We start from the raw sequence: 17,838 nt of genomic DNA, 5'->3' as shown, positions 1-17,838 counted from the left end.
CAAATCAGTATTCTGGATTCTGGATCTGACTTGCCAAAGAGCAAAATCAATATGTAGAGCTGCATATTGAATTTGGAACTTGCTGACTAGATTTGGAAATCAGTGAATATTTGGGTGGATGATCAGTAACTTAATAATCATAAATGAAATGATAAGTTTGTGCCTTTACTATATGTCTTCATTTTGCTTGTCAGTGATTGAAAGTCAGACTGATATAACTGATGTAAATGGGATTATTAGTACTTTGTCTCTTTCTTTGCACCTTAACAAATTTTACATTTACAAAATTTAAATTATTAATCATAATAATGTTGAGACAAAATCCTGCCTAAGCCACTAGCACCAATGCTTGTATTTAAAATATCATTTGATTTACCTACCTCTACCTGAACTGTAGACTCATCAGACCACAGCTCACTATTCCACTTTGTGTCAGTCCTTTGTGAGCTCGGGCCCAGAAAGGATGGTAGTGTTTCTGGAGGACATAGCTTGCATTTGTAGATGAAGCGATGAACTGTGTTTACTGAGAGTGGTTTTCCAAAGTGTGCCTGAGCCCATGTAGTAATATCGTTTATACAGTCATGTTGGTTTTTAATGCAGTGCAGCCTGAGGGGTCGAAGGTCATGGGCATTCAGTGTTGGTTTTCAGCCTTGCCCCTGACATGCAGAGATTTGTCTGGATTTTAATGATATTGTGGATTGTAGATGGTGAAATCCATAAGTTCTTTGCAACTTTGTGTTCTTAAAGGTAGGATCCGGAGGATTTTCAAACAAAACAAAATATAGACATATACAAATGAAATCCTGCTTAATCATCACCTATGGGCTTCTACTCATGTGTGGTGGTGACTGTTTGCAGAGCTCCTGCCCTTTAACTGTATTTTGATGTTTTTGTGAGCTCGGACCGCTTCTGGGCGGAGATTTCCCCAGCCAATGAGAGAGCGCAGGTTCCGTGCCCAAGCGTGTCTGAGCGTGCACCAGCGCGAGCCTTGCCTGAACCTCTTCTGTGAAGCCTTCTTCCATACCTCCGGGCTCCGTACACCCGGGAGAGTTGAGCCTGATAGGAGGGGCCAAATTTGAATGTGTGTTTACAAACAGCAACTGGAAAATCCTCCAGACCCTACCTTTAACGCAGTTTTTCACAAAGTGACCATCTTTGCTTGTTAACAACTGAGCCTTTTGATGATGCCCCTTTCAATCCTACTGATGATACTATAATTTGTTACAAAGTCAATTCAATTCCATTCAATTCAGTAAATTTGTAATTTTTTATTTATACTTTATTAATCCACCTGAGGGGAAATTCAATTTTATCACTCTGTTGTCATTAACACACAGGTCCAAAATACACACACATGCACAAGGACCTATACATGCACGAAGTGGAGAGATGTCAGAGTGAGGGGGCTGCCCATGGACAGGCGCCCAAAGCGGCTGGGGAGGGGTTCAGCCTTGGCTTGCTCAAGGGCACCTCGGGAGTGCCCAGGAGGTGAACTGGCACCTCTCCAGCCACCAGTCCACGCTCCGTATTTGGTCTGGACGAGGGCTTGAACAGGCGACCATCCAAATCCCTATGGACTGAGCTACTGCCTCCTAAATGTCAGTAAAATGAATGGCCTTTAACATGTTTATTAGTGGAATGTTCCACAACTTTCCCAGTCTTTTGTTACCTCTGTCCCAAATTTTTTGAAATGTAGAATGAGTGCATATTTACAAAATAACAACAAGTTTATCAGTTTGAACGTTAAATATCTTGTCTTTGTACTGTATTAAATTGAATATGAGTCAAAAAGATTACAAATAACTGAATTGTGGTTTTATTTACATTTGACTCAGCATCCCAACTTTTTTTGGAAATGGGGTAGTACATACAACAGAAACACGTTTTGTGCTGCTTATTCATGTCTATAATCACTGTGAAGGGTACATTTTATATGTGTGCAACAATTTCAGGCTAGCCACTAAAATCAAATCTGGCCCAAATTTCTTAAGGGTTGCACAGTTACTGTAGTGTCTTCCTGAGGAACTCAACCAGGAGGTGATGAGGGAAACCAAAATCCATCTGAATCACCACATAACCCTACAGCACAAAGAGAGAAATGGAGATAGAGGAGCAATGTGACTTAGTAATACAACGCAAATACGGCACCTAACAAGATGTAAAAAAGTCAAGAGAACACTCACATCCCGGGAAAGCACCTCTGGGTTAAAGATGTCAAATAGGTTAGTTCCCTGTTTGTCCAGCAGCCTGGTTAGTTCAATCTCCAGAACTGGAAAACATGCCAGAAAACCACAGTATTACACACCACTTTAACTCTTTTCTACAACTGGAACTAAACAAAACATAATGCAACATGCAGCCGTTACAGGTTCCACTTTAATTTCATTAAGCTACATTTTGACCCTGTTAGAGGTTGATACTCCAAGTTACAGTTATTTTCAAGCCGAGTCAGCTGTAAATTGTGATTTGTAATGCAACTGCTTTGACTTATCAAAACTATGAATGCACTATTGCAAAAACAGAACAATAACCCCAATTTTACTACAGAATTTGCAACAGCCAACAATTGAAAATAAATACATAGCACTGTAGTCCCTTCATGTTTCAGGAAAAAACTTGGAGAAGAAGGTGGAGAATGGAGGATGAGTTGAGGACTCATAGCTGGAGGAAAAAGCTGCTTGCTGCTGCTCTGCCAGACAGCAGCAATTTGAACAGGCAATTATTAGGGTGGGTATTGCCCTTCAAAATGCTTTGGGCTCTGCTCAGACACCTCACCTCACTGATAGCCCTGATGCTCAGCAGTGTTGGGCAAGTTACTCTCAAAATGTAATATATGACACATTACAAGTTACTTTACAATATTACCCTCTGTGTAGAGTAATAAGTTACTTATTACACAACATCTGTGTTAATTTGATCAAAATGAGCTCAGAAGAACTACTGTTGATTTTAAATGGATGAGGGTCATGTTGTTTCACAGCAGGTAATCAAAGCACATAAGCTCCTGTTTATTATAGTTAATTAAAAAAATCCAGATTCAGATGTGCCAATCACTGGCACCCTTCTATAATGTAGTCTGTAATGACTTGACAACACACAACAACCTTCGGGGGATAATTTTTCTGGTACCACACTGGCGAAGATGGAGCGGTGTGGATGAATTTAAAAAATGAAAACAATAAAAAGTTAATTTCAGGTGGTAACGTGTTACGTGACATTGTAAATGTAATAATATTACCTGAAATCCTGTTGGTAACACGTTATATTACCTTGTTACTGCTAAAACATAATATATTAATGTAAGCTTTTGTAATGCATTACCCCAACACTGATGCTCAGTAGATGGGTGCCAGTGATGTTCTGAGTGGTTTTAATCACCCACTGCTGAGGCCTCCTGTTAATTTGTAGTGTTTCCAGGATGATTTCCTCTGCTCCTCTATAAAAGTTACCAAAAACATGGGAGTTTAGTTTCTTAAGTTGGCCTAAGAAAAACAGATATTTCTGGGCTTTTTCTAACCAGGATGGAGATTTTTGATGACCGTCATCATGTTCTCTGTGATGCTGATTCCTAGAAACCTCAGACTGTTCACCTGCTTCACTTCAACTCCACTGATGTAGACAAGGGTGTGTGTCTCTGCCTCCTTTTTTTTTTTTAAAGTTATGATTAGCTCTTTGGTTTTGCTGATGTTGAGTAGCCTACTGGCTGTTCTCTGAGTACCACCCTGCAAGATTTTGTTATTTCCTCCAAATATGAATTCTCATAGTTGTTTGATGAGATGTTGTCCGCAAACTTCAGATCAGGGACTGCAGTCGTTGGTGTACAGCTTAAAACAGGAGGAGGCTGAGCACACAGCCCTGGGGAGTTTCAGTGTTCAACACTATAGTGGAAGAGATTTGGCCACCAATCCAAACTGTCTGTTTGTGAATAAGTCCAATATCTAGTTGGAGTGTGTTAGGCCCAGAGTGCTGACTTTGTCCATCGGTATTTTGGGGGAGATTGTACTGAACACTGGGCTAAAATCAGCCAACAGCATTCTGACGCATGTGTTGTTATTTTCAAGATGTGTGAGGGCTGAGTGGAGGGCAGTGGAGATGGCATTCTGTGTGGATCTGTTGGCTCTGTATGCAAACTGGTCCAGGTTGGCAGAGATGTTGTATTGATGTGAGGGTGAGTTCCACATTTGGAATAGACACTGCAGATTTTTTAAGCACAGGGACCATGGTGGCTGTCTTGAGGCAGGTGGAAATGCTCCATTTTGCAAAAATTCCACAAAAAGCAGGAAATTAAGTCTTTGACAATCAAAATCTCAATATGTGATTAATATATGTCTCCCCAAATGAAACAAACCCTATGCCCTTGCTATGACCTTATTAATGAACATAGAGCTGCATCAACATCTCTATGACAGCATCAACAAAAACTGAATTTGTGGCTGATCTATTGTATTGGATTTCTTTAAATTGTGTAGGTGTACTAAAAAAGTGGCCAGGAAGTGTGTGTTAAAGGAGGCAAGAGTGTGTTTGAAATAATAATAATAATAATAATAATAATAATAATAATAATAACAATTATTGTTATTATTATAAAGAAAAAGATGAATAATGATAATATCATGCATCCCCAGACTCAATCAAAGGTGTTGTAGCTAAGCCTCAGATCTCCACTGACCCTGAAACAGCCTCTGATGGTGGGGTCAGTGGGTTCAGGTATAAGACAGGTTTTATACATTTCTCTGTCCCTTACCAGACAGGACTTTGGGGATGCCTATCTTCTCCACAGCTTCTCTTATGAACTCCACATGTACCTCATCTAGCAGCTGGAAAAAGAGGGAGAAGTGATTTAAAAAGTCCAATCAAACATTCAAACAACAGCATCATTTTTAAACAAGCATGATGGATGAAAATAATTTGTGTTTTCTGACTGATCACTAATTGGTATCAGAAGAATAATGATAAATTATAGAATGTGTCTTTTTGTACTGCAGGGGTTACACAACAGACATAGAGGTATGCATTAAATGTGTTATGGGTGAGGTCAGTTTGTGCATTTGTGCCACATTTTCTGGTCTGTTAACATTTTTGGGAATAGTGACTTTATTTTGAAAGATTTGGGCAGGAAGCCTTACTTATTCTGGTGGGACACATGAAATGCTTCTCACCATAATACACAAATTGTTCCAGGATGATGTTCAAGTCTTTTACTGTCCTTAAGTTTAGTTTTGATGTCCTTGTACTTTAGCTGAGTATTTCCATTTTATACTACTTTATACTTCTACTCCACTACATCTTCTTCTAACCGCTTCATCCTCTTGAGGGTCGCGGGGGGGCTGGAGCCTATCCCAGCTGACATCGGGCGAGAGGCAGGGTACACCCTGGACAGGTCGCCAGAGCTAGCTTTATGTCATCTGTCAAAGACTGATTCTTGCAAATACCATCAGGAAAACTAGGAAAAATGACCCGTCTCACGTACTACTGTCAGGATATAATGACAGTTTCAGCAAATGTCAAAACTTTTTTCTTTTTAAAGTTACTGTTATGGCTTTAAATATAGTGTTTTCCACAACAAGAAAAACTGTCCGTGAGATCAACTGAAAAAACGTTCTTACCATTTGATTTTGTAAGGGCACCTCCACTTGTGATACAAAGACCCTAGAGAGGAAGGATGATAACCATCACACACCAAACACAGGACATGGATTAATAATTTAACTTGATATAGCAACCCGGTCTCACTCCGAAGTCATTGAAATCCGGAACTCCAGAACTCCAAGTGGGGCAGGGGGCAGGGATGGTGGATGGGTCCAACAACCACCGACTTTCAGGCCGGTGTTCACCCCTCATAAGATTGTAAAGCCAAACCTCTTTTTATTTCCCTAAACCCAACCATGTCCTTGTGCTGCCTATGTGTATGCAAAATGTAACAATGTGTGTTTGTTGTTGAAGGAAAAAAACTTAAATTCTCTGTGTATTCTTGTACTAATGTGAAGCATTTATTTTAAAAGAAACTGTATGCAAACTGTACATTTCCTGTGAAAATGGAAGTGTATTTTGAAAAAAGACAATGCATAAACCAGGCTGAAGTTGACCCAGAACATCAACAGTCAGCGCACCCAGGATACTTTGCACATCATATCTGGACGTGGAAAGTAAATGACCAAACCCTGATATGTGACGAGGTCGGGGTGAGCATGTGTTGGAAATAGTGGTGGGTATATGAAATTGCTTCAGAACTGGTAGGCTGCAGCAGACAATTTCTGTAATTTTCCTAAATCAGCTATCCAGCAGTAAGGCCGACTTAACACGGAGATGAGCCAGATACAGGGAGGTGAGAAATAGTGTTTGAACTTCTCTTCCAAACTCCTTGGAGAAATTTTTGCTATTTTACCCAGCTGTATGATTACTGCATTTTGCCCCTTTCTATGACCACAGGCTTTCACTTGACCTTCGGCTGTGGCCTTTTGGAATAAACCTTTTGCTTTCAGGCGTAGTTGGATGATATGCTTTGGCGTTGCTTAACTTAGTCCCTTTCGTATGTTAAATTTAATGTCAGATGGACAAAAATAACTGTGCACAGGTTGCAGCCTGAGCTCTGCAGGCAGGTTGTTCAAGGCTCAGTAAGTCTTTAAAAATCAATAAGAAAGGTACTTACTCTGAAGAGTTACCCTGCAGGAAGACTTTCTTGTCAGCATAGGAAGCCCTGACATCAATGGCCACATCCTACACATCAAAAACAAACACACACACACACACACACACACACTAAAATAATTTCAACATACCCTGACCTCACATTACCTTGACAATTGAACAAAGACCATGTAGTCACAGATGGTAATATTTTAACTTTTTAATAAAGCCTCAGGCATCAGTCATCACCTTCAACTTGTGAATCACGAAGTACAGCCGAGGTTATGCTTAAAGTAGGCTAATCAACACAGTATCAACCTTTCAAAGCAAAACCAATCTGCCAAGATGTACCTATACTTTGCTGAATGTTGTGTGACCACAACAACGAGGCTTGGTTTTGTTACGTCACATCAGAGAGCTATTGCATTAGTTTTAATATGAGATATGCATGTCAATCTGCCTTAGAATTCTAAAGCAGAGATGTAGACATTAGAGTTTGTGTAACCTAACATGAAAGCTCAACCAGAAACTGTACGTCTATAACAAGATCAGACCCTATCTCACCTCTGCTGTTTCAGACACATACCTGCATGCAGTCATTCTCTCAAATATATCCTACTGTCTCCCCATATGATCCCTCACCACCAAGGAAAACACTGAACCCATAGCAAGAAGACACAACAGAGTTTACAAGATCCATGGTAACCTCCCTCTTTGGACTAATCACTGCATCACACTTTCCCATTCTAATGCCCTGACTTTTCAAAACTACACAATAATCTAGCCAATAAACTCTATTTTTCAGATCCTGCACAACAACTCCAATCCCACACTTAATGCACTACTTCCAAGTCACAACACAAAACAGCAACATGTCACTAGATCAGTCTCGCATGCATTTATTCCTGTACTACCTTACCAAAAAAATTACAGTCAGAGATCATTTTGTCACACTCACACTAAATTTTGGAACAGGATCCCACACTTCATCACAGCAATTCCCTCTTTAATGAATGAATGAAAATTGTGACCACTTATATTATGACTCAGTTTAATCATGGTCTTGAATTTTATCATTCCTTACAAATGCAATATCCAGAGTTGCCCAGAAGTTGCCCTGTTTGGCTTTCACAAATACTCCAAAACAGTTCAACACTCAGCCCATCAAACTATCTGTTTTCTATTTGTTTTCTTTAACTTGCTACCAGATGTCTAAAAATGTTCTGTCAGGAAATAAGTGGCAAAATACCGTTTGAAAGAAGAGTGTCGGTGTGCCTTCACTCCCACAGCGGAGCTGCCCAGAGGCCTTTGCCCACACTGTCGTACCCAAGGTGGAGGTGTTGAGGTAGGGAACAGATGAACTCCACACTCTTAGTTCTGGTGAATCTGACTCCAGCAGACACTGAACACACACAAATGCAAAAATAATGTCTTACCTCACAAAAGTGCATATGTTTGTATTTGGGAGTGTGCAGGGATGAGGAGGTCTCCATATTACCTTCCTTATAAACTCAGGCATAGTCCTGGAGAGATCTGTCTTGAAAAGTTCCTGAAATCACATTCATCAGTATAATGTAAGACCCAACAAGAGATTACAGACAAACAATTCAGGTTTAAACATCAGTGACCAGGGCCCTATTTCAGAAAGCAGGCTCAACAAACTCTGAGCTTAATTCCAGTCTCTGAGCTGATTGCGCCTGAGCTGGGAAACTGAGTTTTCAGTTCAAGAACAGCTGATCAGAATTAGCTCAATCAACTCTGAGTATATTCAGCCTGAGGGAAGGGCGAGATGTGCTTACAGTGAGCTCTGCTCCAGAGATGTTGAGTAGGAAACGACCATCTTGGTGGGCAGCAGCAATCATGGGGTTAAAGACCTGGTCTGGAGTTAAACACAAGTTAAAGCTGTACCACACAAGATTTTAACCACAAATTTACCTCTAAAGCAGAAAAAGAGAAGAGAGTCTTGGTAACTGAAAAGCTGACATACTCTGCTGGTAATGAGGTGCTGCTCTGAGGCCATTATACTGGAGGAACGTGAAGTTAGACATGTTTAAATCTATTCTTTAGGTTTCATGGAGACACACACTGGAGTCAAACCTGACTCCAGTGTGTCGACCGCTGCGACATCAGCCTTGTATATGGGGCGCCTGCTCTATCCACTAAGCCACCAACGCCCCGATGGTGATGTATTTTAGTTGTTTTTTTGCCAAAATAGGCAATTTTGTAATACACTATCCAGTTGTAGTGATGACAGTATTACATTTTGTTACCTTTTTCCTAACCTTAACCAATGTGCTTTGGTTGCCTAAAGTTAATACAGGAGCCTGGACATGATGTTATGGTTTTCAGAGGCCTGTACTACAAAGCCAGTTCAACTTACCCAGGATATCTTTTCGTTATCTGGTTTGACTAACCCTAACATTGTCCGTCTGGCCATCATCAGAACCATATATGAAGTAGGCTGCTTCATATCATATGAGATGAAACGGTAGCATGAGTGTCTGGGACTACGAGACAGTAAAATGTCAGTGGCATGGGATGTAAACCACAATCTGTAATCTTATAATGTAGAATCATTGAAAACACCATCCAAAAATTCCCCATCTGCCAAGACTTAAATTATATGCAGCTATGGGCCTATGTGACATTAGTATAGAGTATTTTTTGCTGTTTAGTTGGATGATGATAATACTACTCTGAATATGTCACATAAAACACTTTAATTAATGCCAGACAGTTTCTGCGGCTGAAGTTAAGGGTGGACAAGTAGTTCTGACCGAAACATGGCAATTATAATAGTGGGAGCCAATTAACAGTGTGTGGATTATTTTATTAATAAAATATTAACTGTTTTATCCTAGTTCTCATCACACAGGTGTCTCATTTTGAGCTGCAGTGATGGAATCAGAGTGTAAAAGAAGCAGCACTGTCACTGCGGACTAAAGTAAACTTGCATAACGTTCATTCATGTATACTTTTTTCTTCAGTGATCTGATTGGTCAGAGGTTGGGCTGTTGACAGGCTGTGATCTGATACCTTGCTGTTAACCTGCTCCGGCAAAAAGAGAACCAGCTTTGTAGTACTGAAAACCCAGTGTTTTGATACCTGACAGAAGGGTTTTCTCTGAACATAATCCAGGCAGCAATTACGTTGTCACAACAAAGTAAATGAGAAAGCAGTCTGGTATTGTCTATTAATACAGTAGACAAGGTTGTGGGACATGTTACATCATAGGATACTTCCTTCCATGTATCTTTTCTTTTTAATGTACCTGCACTTCCAAATTTCAAAAGACAACACAATGTCAACTGCTGACCTGAGAGCCAAAAGTACAGCATCCTGTTTTCAGTTAGCTGACTGGGGTGGAAAACAGACTCATTAATGACAGCAGAAGTGTTGTTGTAGTTGGTCAGTCCCTGGAAGAAAAAAAAGTAAAAGAAAAGAAAAGAAAAGAAAAGAAAGTCAAAGGATAAACAGAGAGACAACAAGATGAGCTTTCACACCTAAAATCAGAATCAGAAATATTTTATTAATCTCAAGGGGGGGAATATGATCCCTTACAGTCACTCTGATGTAAAGAATAGAGAATTATAAGTAAGAATAAGAGTATTAATTAGAAGTATGTAAATATAAAGTAATAAAATAAAATAGAAATAAAAATTGTGCATTATGCATCAATGTTTAACAGTAGTACTTAAGATATTAAGAATAAAAATATGTTCACTGTGTATTGTGCTATATTAATGAAAACGCAAACTAGAACTCTCTCTAGTTGTGTGTTAAGTGTGCAAGTTCTGCAAAACAAAGATGCTTATTCACAAGTACACTTCAATCTGAATTGTTAAACTCTGAGCACCAAGGCACTGACCAGCAGTTTGAATTCCATTGGATATGATGTATTACAGCCGAGTCTCCAATAAACTACTGTGTATTATCAAGGTTTGACAAAGTTGACATGTTCTCTTTTTACCCATGACCACAGCTTTGCTTTTTCTTAAAGTCAGTGCTCAGCTTCAACTGGCAATGTAAAAAACCACAAACCAAGCCAGAAATCTTGGTGTAGTCATGGACTCAGATCTGACCTTCAACAGCCACATTAAGACAATTACAAAGTCAGCCTACTATCATCTTAGGAACATATCAAGGATAAAATGACTGATGTCTCTGCAGGATCTGGATAAACCTGTCCATGCATTTATCTTAAATAGACTGGACTACTGTAACAGGGTCTATACATGTCTCCCTAAAAAAACAATCAGACAGCGGCAACTGATTCAGAACGCTGCTGCTCGAGTCCTTACTAAAAGCAAGAAAGTGGATCACATCATTCCAGTTCTGAGGTCTTCCTGTCTGTCAGAGAATCGACTTCAAAATACTGCTGCTGGTTTACAAAGCACTGAATGGTTTAGGGCCCAAATACTTTTCTGACCTCCTGCTACATTATGACTCACCCAGACCCCTCAGGTCTTCTGGGAAAGGTCTGCTTTGTGTCCCTAGAGTACAGACTAAACAGGGAGAAGCAGCCTTTAGTTTCTCACTTCTTTTAAATCAGTGTTGAAGACTTATCTGATTGCCACTGCCTTCTATTAAATCAAATATTTATTATTTTATTATTTATTATTTCTTATACTGCACTGTCATTTTTACGAATCAAACACTTGTATTGATTTTAACTGCCCTGTTACTTTTATTCTTGTAGTTTATACCCGTCTTAGTATATTTAAACCTTTTATTTTCTACTCTCTAGTTCTTAAATGAATTGTTTTTAAATGTGTTTAATAATGTGTTCCTTTTGCATCTTGTGTTGATGCTTTTGAAGTTTTATGCAGAGCACTTTGAATTGCTTTGTTGCTGAAATGTGCTATATAAATAAACTTGCCATGCCTTAAACAAGTAGCTTTATTTGCCTTATCTAATCTGATGATAGAGGAAACTTTTTAGGCAATGTAAGGCTATTGAAACATAATTTAAAGATGATATGGTTGTGTGTATTTGACTGTACATACAAGAGTTATTTACCTTATGGTATGATTCTATGTAGTTAGCAGTGATGACAGGAGCAGCAGTTACACCGATGTTCATACTGATGTCTCCATCACTGAGGAACTGCTCTGTTAACACACATGCCAGCATGTACACACACACACGCAGACTAATGTTTAGAGACAGTCTTGATTTTGTTTTTAAGATATATTGAATTAATGTTAACTTAAATTATGAATTAAAAAAAGGTCAAATATATGGATACACAGATAATCAAGGTGTTATTCAAAGATATAACCAGACTCCATGTCTCTCTCTCTCTCTCTCTCTCTCTCTCTCTCACACACACACACACACACACACACACGTGCACACACCTGCTGTGTCTTGTATGAAGTCAGCCAGTATGTTTGCCACCTTGTTGATCTCCTTACAAATCTGCATTTGAGAACAGACTATAATCATTGCTACAGTCTTACCGTTCCATCAACTAAAGGAAGATATGAACACATTATCAATCTGTTGTGATTTAGTCAACATCACTGCCAGGCTGAAATGTTAGCTCTGTCTCTTGCCCTCACCTGCCCCTTTATGACCAGTTTGACAGTGAAGGTGATGAAGTCAGTGAAGAGCCTCTTCAGCCAGTTTGGTCTGACCGACAACAGCAAACACACAGCACAGTCAGACACTGATTACGTGAGGCAGATGCCTCCTGTATTTTGCTGTTGACAGCCAATCATGGTTCGGTTTTGTGACTTACTCTTTGTCGCCCTGCAGATGCAGACGGAGCTTGTGAAAATGCAGGTAACAGTCTGATGTGTCTGCTGCCACCTTCCCTCCTCCACAGTCTGACAGAGGAGACAGAAATTACAGAGAACAGATGTGAGGACATACAAAGTGAGATTAAAGACAGAAGGTTTTGTCTTTTTTTCTTTATCACGCAGTGCTTGAATTGGAACAAAAAGGTTTCAGTATACTGAACCAGCAGCTGCACTGCAGGTGCTGAATAATCATGACACCAAACTTCACCAGATCACCAAATCGTTGGTGATTTCAGTGAATTCCATTATCTTGCTACAGTATGGAGCTACAAGGTAGCTTACACATCTGCTAGGGTTCACCTGAAGCACCCACCTGGCATCGCAGTTGTGGGCTGAAGCCATGGCCACTGCTTTTTAAAACACTTTGCCTTTTGGGGAAGACTCTCGCAGGCAGGTGGTTGTCAGAGTAGTTACCGCATGGCAATGTGAAAGCAGCTTTACAGTAACGATACCATGGCAACATATCAGAAGTCACTTATTCTCACTTGATGAGGCAGCAGAGGTAATGCAAAAAATGACAATTCTACAACATAATTTTGGATAAGGTTAACAAAGGACATGTTTAAGCATCATGTACACACTAAAAAATATTGAAACACGTAGCAAAGATCAGACATGGAGGTACCAGTGAGTATACTGGCCCAATTCAAGCACTGTGTATAGGCCTACTACATGTACAAAATAAAGTACTTACAAAGTTTGGGGTTGATTCCAAGATCAATCTGAGATTCAATTTCAAAGTCAATTGAATGTGCAACGTTGACACTAGATGAAAAAGAAATACAAATGGCACATAAATACACATTATTGGTACAAAGGAAGTGATGCCACAGCTGAAAGAGCAACATCCAGAAAGCCAGGTTTAATTAACAGAAATCCACAGAGAGGAATTACAGTGTTGCTCACGCTGTTTGATGGGGGGGGGATGCCTTTTTGCCAACAAACAGTGACAAAAAATGAGCAGAGAGGAAAATAAAGGATGATTTAGTGTTCTGGAATCATAGAGTTAAAAAGGTAAGTATTGGTTTTGGAATTATTTTGATTTATCTGTGTATTTTTTCCTGTAAAATCCTGTAAAACCCATAACTCATGTGCTGGTTACCTAAATTGACACTCAGTCATCAATATTGTGTGCACCCTTGGTGTAGAGTGCACCCTATATTTTTTGATTATTTTTGTGTTGTTTTTCTCAGGCAAGGCAATATGTTTTTTGTGTATGATTTTTTGCGAGTGCTGAGTAATATACATGGATTGTTGCTGATCACAGACACTCAGACTCACAGCCAGCTGCCGTATCCATACTGGATGCTCCCTCTGAAGACTGCGGACACATTGCTTATTTCCAAGGCAATGCCTTCACCTGGATGTAGTTCAAATGCACTCCGACCAATCGACAGGTTGTGAATCTCCAAACTGGGTGGGTCAATGGAGAAACATTACATGATATCATGACCATTCTATGTATCCATCTCTGTATGGTTGTGTGTGTTCACTTACTTGTCCAGGCCATATGTGACTCTGCCTATATAGAGCAGAGATTTCTCTCCCTTCACACTTGGGTATCTGGCATGTTGGAATGCTGCCTCAATCACTTTAGTGGTTTTCTCATTCACTGGCAGCAGCACACAAACACATATGGTCAGAGAGTGGGGAAGTGGGGAAGCACACATCTAAGGAGCTGGGTATTCATTGGAACTTATACATACAAATAAGAAACCAAAATGAAATAAAGGAAACAAGATTACAGACTAAATTATAGCTGCTGCACAGCAGTGGTTGGGGCCGGGCAATTTTAGGCAAAATTAGACAATTCTGAGCAACACACACACTAAAACAAAGCATATCACAACATAGAAGTTAAATCATATAATTATGGCATGCCCTTCAAATTGTGGATGGGTGGCTGAAGTGATCAGACTCATAATATACAAAGGAAAGAAAAAACTCAAGAACAAGAAAGTAAGAATAACATTAACTGCTAGCAATTATGAACAAACTGGCCTGATCTAGCTTAAAGCTAAACATTATCCATGGTGACAAAGATGAAAACATTTTTTAAAATGTAAAAGTAGCTATTGGATAGACTCTGCATATTGACTGATAGCTAAGCCAAATAAACAGGGAAAAGAGACAAGGGATAACAGGGAAAAGTATTGATAAAGAGTATTTGTTTCTCCGCAAAACTGCCTGGATCATAATTATTTTAACCTTAGTAGTCTCTAATCCACATAGCATGATGCCTGAACATAGGACTTTCACATTAGAATGTCCGTTCTGCCTTAGCTGAGGCTTGAACTCACAACTTCTGAGACTGAGGACCGTCTTCTATCTCACTGAACTAACTGGCAAGTGACAGTTCATGTGTGGCTTCACAAATTGACTAGGCCAAGCATCAGGGTGCCAGACAGTAGCCATCCATGCCATGGAAAAGCAAATTTCAAAGTGAAAGTTCCAAAGCTGTAGCACATATGGTTGATTTGTTATGAATTTTCAAAGTTTTGAAATTTAGAGGCTTGCTGTAGCGCCACCATCAGGACTATTGTCTTGTGTTTCCAGTTGAGGACATCTGGCATGGGACTGGACCTTTACGAAAAGTTTGGGTAGATTTCTCATATGGAAATGTTGCAGGAGCTGAGGCTTGAACTCACAATCTTCAACACCAAGAACCATTCTCTATCTCACTGAGCTAATTGGCAAATGGGAATGTCACATGTAGCTTCACAAATTGACTAAGCCAGTCACCTGTGTGCAAGACAGCAGCTGTTAGTGTGTAAAGGCAGATTTCAAACAGCTGTCAAAAATTCAGTTATTAAGACAAAAATCCGAAAATACACAAATTGCATCTAGACAGCATGGAGATGTTGGTAATTTGTTTGTAACAATGATTTATTGGCTCTGTAAGTGAAAAACTGATGTTTAAAAATGCCATTTTTGCATTGACTCCAATTGTTCGCATGAGAGCGAAATTCAAAATGCTGTAAAAGATTCAATTTTTGAGATAAAATTCTGATATTTTCCAAACATCATCTACCATGACTCCAAAATTTTGTCATTTTTTTAATGAACATTGAAAATGTATTTAGCAAGAATTTGCAAGTATATGTTTACAGTACCATTTACAGTCAAACATTTTGATGCACTGTAGGCTCAATTTTCGATAAATCAAAAATCTGTGTGGATAGTTTGTGTAGGACAGTCTGAAGATGCTCTGTAGCAAGTTTGGTGTCAGTTGAGCAAAAATTGTGGGAGGAGATAGGTTTAAGAAATTTTACAGTTTTTGAAAAAAACAGAGTGATGAACTTCATAATTTGCAATAGGTTTAAATGTACAAAAGTTTCTTCAGTATTGGGGCTACATTTTGGCGAAAATTGCAAATCTGTAGCACATATGGTTGATTTGTTGTGAATTTTCAAAATTTTGAACTTTAGAGGCTTGCTGTAGCGCCACCATCAGGACTATTGGCCTGTTTTTGCAGCTGAGGCAATCTGGCATGGGACTGGACCTTTGTGCAAAGTTTGGTGATTTTTCGCGCATGGGAAGTAGGATTTCCTCGGAAGAAGAAGAAGAAGAACATGCAGCAAAACAATATAGGGTCCGGGCAGCTTAGGCTTAAATGTGCAAGCAGCAATGAACGGGCCTTTGCACCTTTGCTCATAACAGGGGTACTGGCAGGACTCCAGCTGATGCAGCTTTTTGTACCACTTCCTGTGTCCATTATGTGGTGTGAGAGAACACACTATTTATATGTCATTTTGCAGTACATCAATTGTAGACCACATCATGTAAATTTCATGTTAATCAAAATATAATTGTCTGACAGGGTTGAATTCCTGTTACCAGCAGGTGGTACAATCACCACGACACCTAATTTGTATGTTGATGGCTTCAGGCCTGGAGCCTTATAAAACAAGTGAAATTTCAGGCAGATTGGACAAGGTTCATGGAAGTTACAACAACCTCCTGTTTCATGGTGAATAAGGTGTCACCATGGCAATGTCCTTCAATGTAAACTCATAATCTTCACAACTAAGCATCATCAAGGCCTTGTGACTATGCTGACCAAATTTGGGATGGATCTGATCACCCTGGGGGAGAAGCATATCAAAGTATAAAACATGTAATTTCCTGTTGTCAGTAGATGGCGCTATAAATATAACTAATTATTGGCATTGGCATGAGTTCAGGGCAGGACCACTTCCTGTTTTATGGCAAAACATGGAAGTTTGACACACGATTTGACAAAAACTCAAGCTTTTAGTAGCTGTTGATGTTGAAGGTCTTTAGATGGTACAGACAAAATTTGAAGTTGTTTGCATGTAATCTCTAGGAGGCGATAAAATATGACCCCTGGAAAATGTCATTTCAATGGCTCACTTCTTGTTGGGTTTAGGGTATAGCTCTTAGAGACTCTTTTGTAAGTCTGGGCATGTTTCATATTATGTCCACCAAATTTCATTCATCTATGAGAAAATTTGAAGGTGGGGCCTTGAACTTTGAAAACTGTTAAGTAATGCAATTTTCCATACCCAAGCAGTAGACCCATATAAGATTGCAATTTTCACAAGTTCTAACACATGTGCCAAGTTTCAGGACTTTTTGAGTATCCCAAGCACCCCAAAATGTGTTTAAATGTTAAAAATAAAATCATAATAATAATTTCTTCAATTACAATAGGGCCTTACACTGGTGTAAAACCCATCATTGAATCCACAGCAAATTTGGTGGCATAACAAAAGGATGAGTGCTTAATTTGATTAAAAAGATGAAGGAAGCAAATATTTGAAGGTAAATACTAAAGAAGGGTCAAAATTCTACTCACACACAACAGCTGCAGGGTAGGTGAGGCGACATACAGCCCCGGTAAATCTGTAGGCTGAAGCAGGGTCCTGTAGACAGCCATGGGACGTCCAAAACACAGACAGGAACAGCAGCAGGGGCAGCAGCAGTGGGAATACATGACATGGCATTGTGCACGTGGATACTTCCCCTCTGTGACAGTCGGTTGAGGTTTTTAACCCTGTGCACTGTTGGCAGTTCGATATGTTTGTTTGTTTTCCCGAGCAGTATCTTACCCAATCCCACTTCACCTCCAAAGGCTTGACATTTTTTTTCAAATTCCTTTCATACTCTGACTCTCATGTGCTATGGCAGCTCTGCTCTCATTATGATTTTCAAAGTGTTCCTTGGTTTTTGTTGAGAGAATTGTACAGCCTACTAACCTTGTTCTTTCCACTGGCGGGGAGGGGTCTATGTATTGCAACTATCTTGCGGACCTTATCCTTCATCCAATCAGAGACAGACACCTTGTGTGATTTACTCTTGATGGACAAACAGTGACGCAGGTTTGTCTTTTTCACAGGGTTCCCTCAAGGTAAACTGATCAAAGTACAACTCTTTCTATGATGTG

At 39.6% G+C, this 17,838-nt stretch overlaps 1 protein-coding gene across 1 annotated transcript; it reads right to left on the bottom strand.

The window, feature by feature from the left end:
* Window positions 1-1,800: 1,800 nt before the first annotated feature.
* cetp (cholesteryl ester transfer protein, plasma) lies at window positions 1,801-17,565 on the bottom strand. The gene is made up of 17 exons (XM_033634154.2): window positions 17,251-17,565; window positions 13,929-14,043; window positions 13,713-13,844; window positions 13,126-13,196; window positions 12,371-12,458; window positions 12,192-12,261; window positions 11,988-12,048; window positions 11,647-11,738; window positions 9,944-10,043; window positions 8,427-8,506; window positions 8,126-8,176; window positions 7,877-8,029; window positions 6,650-6,717; window positions 5,607-5,649; window positions 4,745-4,817; window positions 2,184-2,269; window positions 1,801-2,079 (listed from the first exon to the last, which is right to left on the bottom strand). The coding sequence occupies exons 1-17, from the start codon at window positions 17,396-17,398 to the stop codon at window positions 2,002-2,004; spliced, it is 1,509 nt and encodes a 502-aa protein (XP_033490045.2). The 5' UTR covers window positions 17,399-17,565; the 3' UTR covers window positions 1,801-2,001.
* Window positions 17,566-17,838: the final 273 nt, after the last annotated feature.

This window comes from Epinephelus lanceolatus, chromosome 5 (genome assembly GCF_041903045.1).
Source record: "Epinephelus lanceolatus isolate andai-2023 chromosome 5, ASM4190304v1, whole genome shotgun sequence".
Taxonomy (NCBI): Eukaryota; Metazoa; Chordata; class Actinopteri; order Perciformes; family Serranidae; genus Epinephelus; species Epinephelus lanceolatus.
This window is presented reverse-complemented; position numbering and strand designations above follow the sequence as displayed.

What these genes read in the sequence shown, in the direction of transcription:
- cetp (XM_033634154.2), bottom strand. Translation starts at nt 17,398, where the DNA reads ATGCCATGTCATGTATTCCCACTGCTGCTGCCCCTGCTGCTGTTCCTG. An exon ending in CATCTGCAGGGCGACAAAGA is followed by an intron (nt 12,262 to 12,370) that starts GTAAGTCACAAA and finishes GTTGTCGGTCAG; the next exon opens with ACCAAACTGGCTGAAGAGGC. An exon ending in TCTCTGGAGCAGAGCTCACT is followed by an intron (nt 8,177 to 8,426) that starts GTAAGCACATCT and finishes ATGTGATTTCAG; the next exon opens with GAACTTTTCAAGACAGATCT.